This window comes from Pan paniscus, chromosome 17, assembly GCF_029289425.2.
Source record: "Pan paniscus chromosome 17, NHGRI_mPanPan1-v2.0_pri, whole genome shotgun sequence".
Classification (NCBI taxonomy): domain Eukaryota; kingdom Metazoa; phylum Chordata; class Mammalia; order Primates; family Hominidae; genus Pan; species Pan paniscus.
Genome location: NC_073266.2, coordinates 35475704 through 35489200, shown reverse-complemented (window position 1 = coordinate 35489200; position 13497 = coordinate 35475704). Strand labels below are relative to the sequence as shown.

Below are 13497 nucleotides of genomic sequence, written 5' to 3'. Positions count from 1 at the left end.
TCTGATATCAATAAATTTTAAAATATCAAGTACACATTTACCTTCTAAAAGTAAACTCCTAAGTTATTAAATTTACTGGGAGTACTGCTGTTCTACCAAACAATTACATATCAATGGCAGTGGGAAAATTATTATACTACATCTCTCTAAACAGTGGTTTTAAGGTGGTCATGATTTCAAATTCACTTCATAGGTACACCCGTATTTGAAAATTTGGGGTCTTACTTTCACATCAATGGCCAGCTTTCCCTAACCCAAACTGACTTAAAATAAGACAAATAGTTAATGCAAATTGCCAGTGTATCTCAAAGTAGGCATGATTTCAGTTTTACTCTCACAGTTTTTCAGTTTTCTCACAGGAAAGCTGTTTTGGTAAATCAAATGGCCAAATTTCCTCCCAAACATATTCTTTGGGTTTCTGAGATACTAAGGGAGTAGGAGGAAAAAAATTCTCTTTCCCTGTGTCTCATGAGTACATTCCTATTAAAAATGCAACGTTTTGACAAGACAGTAACACAACGATTGTGTAGCTTTTGCACAGGAATTGTATTATTTCCTAAATTAGAGGCACACAGCAAGCAGGAAAAGGTGTTTTATCTACTTGGTCACTATTTACAGATGCATACATGCTTATAAATACATCTGCCTTCAGGTTCCATTTTGAAAGGCCAGACACTGATCCAATGTGATAAAAAACAATCCCAGCAAAAAAAAAAAATAATGATGATGATACCTTATCAGCAGTTTTACAATAGATCCATACACAACTAATGGGAAATTTCAGTTTGTTGCCAATTCCCCCAGAACAGGTCCAGTCTGAAAGTACTATTGGTATTACCACAAAGAAAGAAAAAATTTCAGAGAACCTAAACTATGGCTAAATAACACTGTTTTGCAATGGAAAGTTTCTAAGTCCCTAAGTAAACTGCAACTGCTTTTGCTTTCTAAAGGGTGACTCTGAACAGAGGCCAGACCACACAAGCCCTGCTACCCTGAAATGTGGTTCTCCAGTGGAAACTGATTTTGTAATACCTAGAAATGAGATGTTTTTCCTGGAGGAAAAAAAGAAAAAGAATATCTAGTTTTGTGAAATCCATTTTCTTTCACTCTCAAAATAACATTTAAGTTTAATTAAATAGAGGGAAATTTCTATTTAAAGATCAGCTATATAAAATAGCAAAAAGCTGAAAATAAATGTTTTCGACTTACACCAGTGGTCCTCTACCACATCCTTTTAGGTCTGTGCCAGAAAATGGTGAGGATCTTTTGTTGTGCTTTAAAATGTTGACAAAGCCTTTCTATGTTATTTAAGTAGATACTGCGAGGCAAGAATAGAAAGAGAAATCTGTGTACCTGCCAAGTGTTATTACTAGCTCTGTTTTCTAATTTGATTGACATCAGATATACTAGCAAAACTTTCAGCTGCTCCATAACCTGAAGAGGATAAGAAAAACCTACACAAATATCTTCTTCCTGAAATGAATCTTCCCTAAAACAAACGAAAGTCAACCAGCCTATGGTCTGTTGGTTAGCATTTCGGTCAAATATGGGGACAAGTCCTGGTATCAACAACAGAATTTAGATTACAAAAGTTTTTACAGCTTTGTCAAAACAAACAAAATGTGGCATTAATTAATTTCCTTTAAAAAAGAAAATATGGCCAGGTGCAGTGGCTCTACACCTGTAATCCCAGAACTTTGGGAGGCCGAGGCCGAAGCCGGTGATCATTTGAGGTCAGGAGTTCGAGACCAGCCTAGCCAACAAGGTGAAACCCCGTCTCTACTAAAAATACAAAAAATTAGGGGGGCATGGTTGCATGTGCCTGTAATCCCAGGCACTTGGGAGGCTGAGGCAGGAGAATCGCTTGAACCTGGGAGGCGGAGGTTGCAGTGAGCCAAGATCACACCGCTGTACTCCAGCCTGGGCAGCAAAGCGAGACTCCGACTCAAAAATGTGTGTGTGTGTGTGTGTGTGTGTGTGTGTGTGTGTGTGTGTGTGTGTTTTCTTGATTATACCAACCTATTCCATTTACAATTAGTATGAAGGTATTAGCCTAAGTATTTAAAAATACTATATAAAGTAAAGGAAATTTTTCTTTTTCTAAATATGTCTAAGTTCCCCCATCTAGTTTCTGTTTTGCTTTTCTGAGTTGCAACATGTAAGATTATTATAATAATTTTCAGTTTCCCTTTCCCTTGAAGAGACTTCTGCAGTCGAGCTTTGTGGTTTTCAAAGTAACTTCAAAAGCAATACATAAACGTTGACTTCTCGTAACATTGTCTCAACATCATTCAGGTTAAAAAAAAAAAAGGCCTAGAAAACTCACAATAGCAATTTATTCATAGAGGATGACTTTTCTACTCCTTGAGGACACTCACTCACTTTCTCTTTGAATCTCAGGATGACTTTTCCTCTCCTTGAGGACACTCACCACTTTCTCTTTGGATCTCAGGACTCCCAGCTTTCCAAACCGAACGTGAAAAGGTGAACACTGATAGCTGCCATCCTGCTGCTGTACCACGATGACATCAATGCACCCAGAGAGGGTGGCCTGGTTAATGCCCTTGTAGAGTTCCTTCACAGTGACAATCACCTGCCCAGCCAGCTGTCCCACATAATTCATGGTTTGAAACTACAAGAAACAAAAATTAGATGAGATGTTAACACTAAATTTGTGATCTATTGACAAAGAAATAACAGTCGTAACAAAAATGACACTACTCACTTGTATGCCAGATTTCATATCATTAGCCTTATTAATTTTGAACCCAACAGTCTCATGCTACCATTGTTTCTACGCATTTCCACACACAGACCACCCGAGACTATTCTCCTTTGTATCTGAGAGGCTGCTCCAGCCAGGGCCTGAGGCATTCCCTTTCCTTTCTCAGCAACCTGGATAGTACTGACTGCCATTAGGGACTTTTTCCCCAAAGTTCAGGATCAGCACAGAATCACCAAAGAACCCTGACCTCCTGCCCAAGACCCTTTGGAACCTGCGGCTACTGCATCCACTTTGGCCATAGCAGCCAAACAGAAAAAACAAACATCATCCCCAGGAGAAACCAGAGATTCATCTTCCAACAGAACCAATGTAATAAATTAGTGAGAGCTACATTTTGTAAGGAACTATTATTACTAGAATAGTATGGTTCGGACACATGCTAGATTAAATAAACTCTGGCAATTCTGCCTGAGCCTAGCCCATTTATAACATTACTTCTACGGAAAAATCCCTTCAATGACTCAATATAACTAACTGGAACATGCAATCAAGTTCTACAAAGTTCAAAGCACAGAAAAGGGTTTTACTCTTGTTCCTCAACCTCAATTCACTATTCAAATCACAATCAAAAGGTCTGCAAGGAGTTCTCCAGAAAGGCTTAAAGGAGAGGAAGTACAGCTAAAGCCAGGGGTGGCTTTATTGCCTTGGCCCCATCCCCAACTTTTCCACTAATAAAAACCAAATCCCCCCTTTCAGTCCTAATGTCAGATTTTACTTCCAGCTATTGAATACACCCCCGCATTTTATTCATTAGATGCTGACACTCCTAGTATTATGCCAAAGCACAATTCAGTGAAAGCCATTCTGCGGACTGGAATGACAGAGAGTAACCAAGAGTCCCTCCAATGCTCCAGCTAATTCAGAGGCCAACTTTCACCCAACCACAGGACTGACTGACTGCTCTCCAGGCTGTCTGCCATAAGCAGCTCGTGGTTTCTCTACACCCAGCTTGGAGGCTACCTTGAGCTTAAAGGTCCATGCTCTGAAAAGTTTCAGAGAGCATGTTCTGTGTTGCCAAGTGAGTCCAAAACTGAACTGGGAGAAAGAATGCTGTCTTCTTGGGAAAACTCAGGGGCCTCCAGGATATCTGCCTGCACAGAAATTCACTCTGCTCTTCACAGATGAGTGGCCACGGCAGAGCCCTGATTCTAAATTGTTTCCTGTTCCTACACGCGGATGAATGTGTAATCAAGGCCCATCAGTTCTACACCATGAAGCATCGCCATGATAATTTTACCCTGGAAGAAATTTTTAAAATATTTTAAAACTAATGTTACCAAGGCCCTTAAATGCACCCATAGAAAAGCTGGAAAACGCTTGTGCTGCAAAACTTACTCCTAAATAACAAAATAAGATGACATCCTTTATGTGATATCAAACAATTATAATCTGGTGATGGTTTTGGAATAATTGATTTGACCTCAATAGCTAAACCAAATTAAGCATGTATCAAGTGCTCAATAATCATTTATTGAATGAATGAACAAATGAACTAGTAATAAATGAGACTAAAAAAATAAGAAACATTAAAAAAAAGTGTGGGGAGGAAATAGTGTTTCATCAAAATATTCATATAACATCCCATTATGTTTTTAATAATTAAATTCCTATTTTGAGGTCACTGTAGATTCACATGTGGTTCTAAAAAACAACACAGCTAGATCTCATGCATCCTTTTCATATTCTGTAAGTAATGCATATTCACAACATGCTTTTTACCTACATAGCACACACATGAATTAAACAGCATCCAAGCAGTCAATCTTGGTATTACTGCTTGAATGGTGGTGGCAATGTTAAAATGAATTTTATTACAAGAAAAAAAAACCATGTTAGACCTTTTCTTAAAATAAACAAAAAAATGCTAACTTTTAAGCACTGACATTCAGCCACAAACAAGTCTTATAAACATAAATGTGTAACAAGCTTCCATCAACTACAGCATAAAATTCATAATTAAGTGTAACCGTACCTATTCAAGATTATTTTAACTACCATGGTTAAGGGATGTGCTGTTATATGGGAAAACCTAATGTGTAAATGCCAGTTGCTAAATGTAGAAAAATACAGGTTGTCAAATAACTGGTTTTCTCTTGACAGATAATGAAACGATGACATTTATATTGTGAAGGCTGGTAAAACAAAAGTAAAGGGAGGCCTGTAGCTTAACATGCTACACCCTGGGTATGATGAGCAGCTGTCTGCTAGAAGGGTCACCCCAACAGAGCTGGGGAAAGAGGCTTCCTCACCGTTAGTTACATCTGGAGGAAATGCAGTTGTTCGTCATAGGCATGAGGGATATGTTAAACAGCCTGCTCTTGAAGCAGAATCTAGTGCCATATACCTTATTCCTACATGCTAGCCCAGCATAGCTACACAATAAGAACCAAGTCAGACCTGTCCTGGTCAGCACCTGGGAAAGCCACACTCTGAACCAGCAGCAGAAAAGATACACAATGATGTAACCCAAATGTTTAAAAAATATAGCAAAATAACACACTGTAAACTATTCCTCCTATTTTATCATGAATGATGAGGGAAAATGTGGGAGGACAAAATAAATAATGGAGAGTGACAGAGACCAAAGGAGAGCCATGCAGAAAGAAACAAACAAGCAGTCACAGAGAAAAAAGAGCAAAAGCAAAGACAGAATATATAACCAGAAAGGCAGGCTCATTTGGAGATGCCCACACAGAAAGCAAAATGTGGAAATGAAAAATGGTCACAGAGCAGCATCCCTATCTTGAGGCTTACGGGCATAAATAAAAATATTAAAGTGCACTTGCTGATTCTTGGAACAAGAAGAATACATCCAGCCCATTCTTTTAACAAATACCAAAAATGCTTCTAACACATCTCTGAAATACTCTAACAATAATCACACCGGAAGCAACTCTTTTTTTGAAAGCTCGTAACATCCCAAATTCTTAAACTTATACATTATTATCTCAGAACTACTTTAGAGGTGGTATTATTTCTATTTTTAAAGACAATTAAGGCTGGGTGTAGTGGCTCATGCCTGTAATCCCAGCACTCTGAGAGGCTGAGGCAGGCAGATCACTTGAAGTCAGGAGTTCGAGACCAGCCTGGCCAACACGGTGAAGGCCCGTCTTTACTAAAAATACAAAAAATTAGCCAGGCGTGATGGCATGTGCCTGTAATCCCAGCTACTTGGGAGGCTGAGGCAGGAGAATCACTTGAACCTGGGAAGCGGAGGGTGCAGTGAGCCGAGATCACACCACTGCACTCAAGCCTGGGTGACAGAGCAAGACTCCATCTCAAAAAAAAAAAAAAAAAAAAAAGAAATGAGGGTTAGAAAAGTTAAGTAATATCTATGACCTCCCTCTGTCCCCCACCACCACCAAATTCATATGTTGAAGCCCTGACGCCCAATGTGATGGTATTTGGAGACAGGGCCTTTGGGAAGTAATTAGGTTTAGATGAGGTCACATGGGTGGAGCCTCCATGTGATGGATTAGTGTCCTTCTAAGAGGAGAAAGAGACCCAGATCAAGCTCTCTTTCCTTTCCTCGTGAGAATACAGCAAGAAGTCTGCAAACCAGGAAGAGAGCGCAATCAGCTGGCACTTTGATCTGTGAGAATGGTAAGAAATAAATGTCTGTTGTTTAAGCCAAATACCATCTATGGTATTCTGCTGCAGTACCCCAAGCTGACTAAGACAAGTCTCTTCTTAAACATCGCATGCTATGCTGCATTTCAGTTTTGGGATCGTTACAGTTGACAGAGACTCACTACTTTACCAAGAAGTCCATAAAAATGTCAGAGAACTATTATGTCCACTAGAAGTCACACTGAATATTACCACACTCTTCCAAATGAAACCACAACACACCAAAGAATTTATCAGAGTCTCATCTATTCTAGGCTAAGCATTCTTGTTCCTTAAAATATGTGAACTGATTGGGTTTACTCTGACTCTTATGACAATTATTTATGTCCATCTTTAAAAACGATATTTAAAGACAACTAGACACAATGGCTCAGATATGGCCTGACTGCTATACAGTGTATGTAATATACAGTGTGCTGTTTAGGCCTAGGTACCTTCCCATGGGCTAGATTAAATATTGGGAGCTCCGAAGGAAAAGACGTACTTATTGATTACTCAAATTAAAAAGTGAAGAAAAAAAAAAGCAGTAGAAAATAAGCAACTACAACACTATTAGAGACCAAATGGTCCTTCGCATATAAAATTCAATACGCCAAATTAGTCCTTCATGCATAAAATTTGACAGTGCCCACTATCATATTTTTCTTATCAAATATTTTAAGGTATAAAAGGACACACACTGGAATAAATGGGTAGCTTTCAAGATTTCGTTATTCACCAAAAGTTTGAAGATCAGCTTAGCATCTTTTGCTGAGCATCAAAGAAACTAAAATGAATAATCACTATATGGAGTATGGATTTATAAATAAAATGGGCCAGGCGCGGTGGCTCACGCCTGTAATCCCAGCACTTTGGGAGGCCGAGGCAGGTAGATCACTTGAGGTCAGGAGTTCAAGACCAGCCTGGCCAATATGGTGACCCCATCTCTACTAAAAATACAAAAAAATTGGCCTGTATCGTGACACATGCCTGTAGCCCCAGCTACTCGGGAGGCTGAGGCAGGAGAATTGCTTGAACCCAGGAGGCAGAGGTTGCAGTGAGCTGAGATCGTTGCCACTGCACTCCAGCCTGGGTGACAGAGTGAGACTCCCAATCTCAAAAAAAAAAAAAAAAAAAAAGCATCAGTAAATAGGTTCAAATACCAATCCCCCTCCTACAAAAACTGCTTAAAATTATTTCAATTATTTGATGTGTTCAATCAAAAATAACTTTTGTTAAGGAAAAGAGTAATCAGAGATAAAAGGTAGTTTTAAAACAATAAAAAAATTCATAAATTATCAGCACAAAATGGACACATTCTATTTACTTTTATTTTCATTTTGAGACAGGGTTTCACTGTGTTGCCCAGGCTGGACTGCAATGGTGCGATCTCTGCTCACTGTAACCTCAGCCTCCTGGGCTCAAGCGATGCTCCCACCTTGGCCTCCGGAGAAGCTGGGACTACAGGAATGTGCTACCATGCCCAGCTAATTCTTGTATTTTTTTGTAGAGACGGGGTTTTGCCATGTTGCCCAGGTTGGTCTTGAACTCCTGGGCTCAAGCAATCCACCTGCCTTGGCTTCCCGAAATGTTGAGATTACAGGTGTGAGCCACCACGACTGGCCTCAAAATGGACACATTCTAAACCACTATTTTAAGTGTCTCAAAATCTGTTTCTTAAGTTTATCTCCAAATATCTAATCGGTACTAGTATTGTTAGTACTACTACCAACGAACACACAACTAAACTTGTTACACGTCTCTCATGTGTCAAGTGCTATGTTAACCTGTATGTTATCTCATGTAGTCTTCACAGATACCCATGGATTTGGTATTCCCATTTATATGTGGAAACTCGGGTTCAGAAATATCCAAGGTCAGCACACTATTAAGTGGCAGAGTTAATATTCAAACTCAAGTATCAGCCTAGAACCTAAGCCCTTAATTGCATCTCTAAGTAACAGAAATGCTCTAAGTAAACATGATAAAAGCCTTCATGAAGCCTCCAGATTTCTTACTGCAAGTGGGCTGCTTTCAGCAATCTGAGTATCATTTTTACTTAATGCGACTTGACTACTTAAAGATGAAATGATTACAGGGAATCCAAAGAAGCCATACTTACCCTCCAAGTCTCCTCACACCACTACTATTAACCCTCCCGCTGGACCATGGTCCAGTGTTACAAAGCAGACTCCTGGGAGCGCCACATGTCATGAGGCTTACGGACAGAGGTTAAAACAGCTTTTACCAAAGAACATGCCATTGCAGCTAACTTTCTGCTCATGGACATGAGGAGTATGCTAGGAGGGAAGAGAGACACCAGATGCTTCAGGAAATAGACAACAGGACACTGTTACCTAGGATGTAGGTAAACATTCCAGCTTGCCCCTGTGCTCCTGGACCAAACTCCTTCAGGACACCCATGATTACGGTTTGCATTTGATTAGCATGTAATATTTTTCAAGAACTTCCTCAAACATACCTCATTTGATTTTCAGAAAGAGAATGTAGGTTATGCTAGCAGGCATTATTAATTTCATTTTAAATTTGAGATTGAGATAAGAGGTGTCTACTATTCACTAGAACCCAGTTCTACCTATACTCAGGGTCCCAACTTTCTCCACTACCTCTGACCCATGGCTTAAATCATTGGGTCTCAAGGTCATGTGGTGTCCCTGAGGGCAAAAAAATCTGAGGGCTGAACTCAGGTTATACTAAATCCCTATGGTTTTCTCAAAGAATTCCAGAGTAACCTAGAGGTGGCCAATATGAATCTGGGAGGGATTCTGGATGGTAAAAACTTCCCCCAAAAGTAAGTGATGAAACGCAAAGGTACCCACGCAGCAGCTGCCGCAAGCTTCTCCCCGGTCAGGGAGGGCAGGGGGTGACAGTCCCCCAGGGGCTTGCCCACATCGTGTAGGTGCTTAACCGAGTCAACATTTTACAAAACATTTACAGTGTGCCCACCAGATGCTAAGGGATTACAAAGAACGAAAGGAGGTTACAACTTAGCTAGACAGAAGAAAGGAAGAGTATACAACACAGCGCAGTCTAGGATAAGTTGAAAGCAGGGCCACAGACTCCCGACGCCAAGCCCTGACAGGGAATCCAGCCTTTCCGAGGGAAGCTGTTCTCAGACATTTAAATTCAAGCAAATGCCTTACTTTGTACTTCCTGGTTATTTCTTTTCCCCGTCATAGTAGAATGCCAATTTGTTTCTTTAATTTTGTATTATTTTATATTAGCTATCTTTAAATTCTCACTTTATAAAACAAGAAATAGAAAATAGCAGCCGCACAAGAACAACCTGGCCTACCCCCTAGGAGCACAAAATAGATGGTTCATCAAAGCCCATACGGCAGCCCATGCAGTCTCCCTGAAGCTAAGATGGCCCATGAGAAGTGCTGACAGCTGAGCCTCTAACACTCACCGCTCCTAGACCTTCAGTGGAGAAAGAGCCCCAAATGTCTCAAGAACACAGCGGGTCTCCTGCTGCCCCAGCAGTGTAGGGCGACTGGTCAAAGTGTTCTCCTTCATTTCTAGGACAATTTAGTCCCTGTACAGACTCTGTAAACGAAAACCCAGTGCCTCCCAGCAAACTTCCTGAATACACCAAGTATCCAGACAGCTTTTTCATCACAATGAAAAAGGAAATCTGGAAGAAGCCTTACCCGGGAAAGGCCTCTCGATGTAATCCTCCTACAGGTTTAACTCAGAAACAATCACAAAAAAAGATGCCCATTATACTGGCCTGTTTCTGGTATAGTTCAGTTTTCACACAGTCAAAATCAAGCACCTATTTCATGCCAGTCACTACAGTAAGTCCTTATGAAGATAAACAAAATTCTGCCCTCATCCTCTCTCAGAGGACCTTGGTTCTTGAAAGAGATATAACAAATACTGTCTTATATAATCCCTTATGATAATGCTATTTGGGAGACTGTTAGGAAGACTAGAGAACAAAAAGAGAAAAAATCTGCTTGGGAGAGTTAGGTAAGGCTTCAAGCAGCAGAAAATATTTGTTCTAGAAGTGGAAGTATGTGTACAGGGCGGAACAGATTAAGGAAGGAAGGTTCCCAGTGGGCAGTCCCAGGCAGAGAGAACAGCTTATGGGAAAGTGTGCTAAGTTTGAGAGACAAAAGTGAGATGACACAAGGCCTTGGACCCTGTGCAAGTTTATCATGTGGGCAATGGGTGCAATCAGTGCTTCTTCTGTTCAGGGAAGCGACAGGATTAGGTCACAGGGGGAGGATGAACTAGAGAAGAGGTAGCTAAAGGCGGAGAGACTACTCCAGAAGTCACCACAACAAATTCAGGCAAGAGACTGCACAGCTCTACGGTAGAAGAGACACACAGGGAGCTGAGAATCAGTTAGTCTTGATGACTGTTGCATGAACCAACTTAGAGATATGGAAATAAAAAGAGTAGACCTGGTGGGGAACTTCCTATCAAGGTTGAACTTAAAGAACACTACTTACTACCACACTGCTTCAAAAGTTTGTGTACATGAAAATCATTCTGGGTGGTTTTAAAAAATGCAAATTTCTGACTGTTTTAAAGCTTAAGAACTAATTATGAAGATGAGCCAGGTTAGGGAAGCATAGTTCCATGTAAAAGTAAGAGCTCTTGCTACTTTGGGCTACTTCCAAAATCAGTTCAACAGAAAACTGACTACACAAAAGCTCTGAGCCTTGGGAATTGTCCTGTCCTTTGTCTTTTACAGAGAAAAAGTACAGGGGAGTTTTTGAATCGTTCTGAGCTGGTGTTGGGCCTCAGAGGACTCCCTCCTGAGAGAATGAGATTTAGCCAGGATGAGGTGTGCTTTGGAGGATCTGAGGTTCTAGTCAATTCCCTGTAGATCACAAACTCTGTCTTTCTAAATCAAAGCAACCCCATCACCTCCACTTTTTGAAGTCGCAGTCAGGGAGGTTTTTATATCTAACTTCTTTTTCCCCACTAAATGAGGAAAACTGGCAAGGAGCACACTCTAGGTCAGTATTTCTCAAAGAGTGGTCCTTGGACTGTCTGCAATAGAAGCAAGTTTTGGTGCTTAAGAATGTAGGTTCATTCATGAAAAATATGGGAAAGGGGGATAAAAACAAATACACGTTCATGAACCCCAACCCAGACCTACTACATAAAAAGCTGGAAATGAGGTCTTAAAAATCTGTTACCCATGATTCTGACAGACACCCAAGTTTGGGAACTAACTCTAGGCTCTGTTGCAAGAACTTTCTCCTCTTAAGCCTGATTAAGTTTGTTATGAAGACTAAGTTGTTATGGGCTCAAGTTCACATCCTGTCGTATAAAGATGTCAAGGTCTGTTAAGTGTGGATCAGAAGTGAAAGCAATAGATAGTAATAGAATTTTAGACATTTTAATGACAGCTGACCTGATTGTTTTATGACACTTAAATTCTAGAGCTGGCAGTGCTTCTGTGAAAAAACTCAGAAATTCTGGCCTGGGAAGACTGCTTGCCTAAGGACCCCTTCCACAATTACAACCAAATATTATTCAATATCAACCTTTGGGATATGTAAGAAGAGGGGATTTTCTGATTCAATATTTCTGTTTGGGAATTTAAACAGACACATAATGCAATGGCTAGATCTGAAGGTAAAAACAGGGCTCCCTGGATTTCAATGATTTCAGTGCTCAGAGAGGCACCGAAACACAAGGGTGAGCCCCCAGTAGCCATGTCTATAATATGGGACCCAGGCCTTGGTATCTGCTGGCTGACAGGGGTGGGAAACATCTGGCCCGAACAGATATTCATGAAACGTATATGGAGAGCCAAGGCCACCCAAGACTGGAAGGGCTGGGCTACCTGAGATGGGATGCAGAAGGCCCACCAGCTTGGAACACTGACGCCCCAGGTGGCCCTGGCTCTTTGCCCTCTTGGCATCTCTCTGAACGATGAGCCAGTCATAAGTTTCTTTGCGTGGTTGTTCAGAGTCCATTTCCAATGTTGCCAACAAAGGACTTAAATCAGACAGGCTAGATCCTGACTGGATAAAGCCACCTGGAGCCCTAAAACACCCTCCTGCAAATATCAGCCTGGCAAAACTAGCAAGAACATGCTTCAAACGTAACCCAGATAACACTTTATTCTACTTAACAACTTAATCTGTTGAGAAAAAAATTTTTAATTTTTTAAAAGTGAGAAAATATGAAGCTGGCCTTAAGCTTAGTTCTCAGGGCTGATAAGTTTTAAATTAGGATTTTTGGATCTGTCACCATGTTATTTCCTTTGAGGGAATCTGAAAGCTCAGACTTCTGCTCACTGAGTTCACTTCTCTATGATGATTTCAACACACTCACTTTCTATAAACAGATGAACTGCTTTGTTGGACTGAGTAGGGCTCAGAAAACGGAAGACGCTTTCCCAGTATAGCAATGCACCCTCTCTCCGAGTGGCGGCCCAGACCTTTACTCAACGATAGTGTCTACTTCAGCTTTTCAGCAGGTATAACTTAAGGAAGGACCATAAACATCACCTATTTCATCTTCAAAAATTACCAGCCCCCATCTTCTACCCACCCCAGTCATCAGCCCAATAATTTTCTGGACAATTCTTCAAAAGCCAATACCAGTTTTCATCTTAATCTAGTATTTCGTAAGAGGAGCAAGGATGTTTCAGGTTCCCTGGGTAAGGAGGAAGTGGGATCAAAAAGGAACGTACATCCACAACAGATTGTGAATCCCCAGAGCACAAAGGCAAAGATCAAAAAGATGATAGGGGAGGATGTGTGGGCTCAGTGGCTGAGAAGAAAGCAGAGGTCACAAGATGGGATCTGTTGCTGTGAGTGCCCAAGGCCCCCTGCCCTCTCCCTACCACAGCACTCACCACGCGGCATGAACATTTAGGCCACCTTCAAACTCGAGTTCCGGTAAGGAAGAGAAAAGTCCTGCAAGCTTCACTGTTTCCTGAAAGCTTGGCACAGTGCCTAGCAATAGTAGGTTCTTAATAAGTGGTTTTGGATCAATGAATGGACCAATGAATAAATGAACGAATAAATGCAAGACCTAGTGAACAGAATCAGCAAGGAGAGGGAGAAATATACACAGTGTTGCGTTTTATCTCACTGACTTAGAGTAAAATT

The 13497-nt window shown here is 40.8% G+C and overlaps 1 protein-coding gene across 2 annotated transcripts in view; it reads right to left on the bottom strand.

The window, feature by feature from the left end:
• LPIN2 (lipin 2) overlaps positions 1-13497 on the bottom strand; it is a 96198-nt gene that overhangs the window by 41203 nt on the left and 41498 nt on the right. For both annotated transcript variants that reach the window (XM_034943766.3, XM_063597307.1), the window contains exon 2: positions 2432-2632. In XM_034943766.3, coding sequence (XP_034799657.1) covers positions 2432-2623 — 192 coding nt within the window. In that variant the 5' untranslated portion in view covers positions 2624-2632. The remainder of the gene's footprint in view (positions 1-2431; positions 2633-13497) is intronic.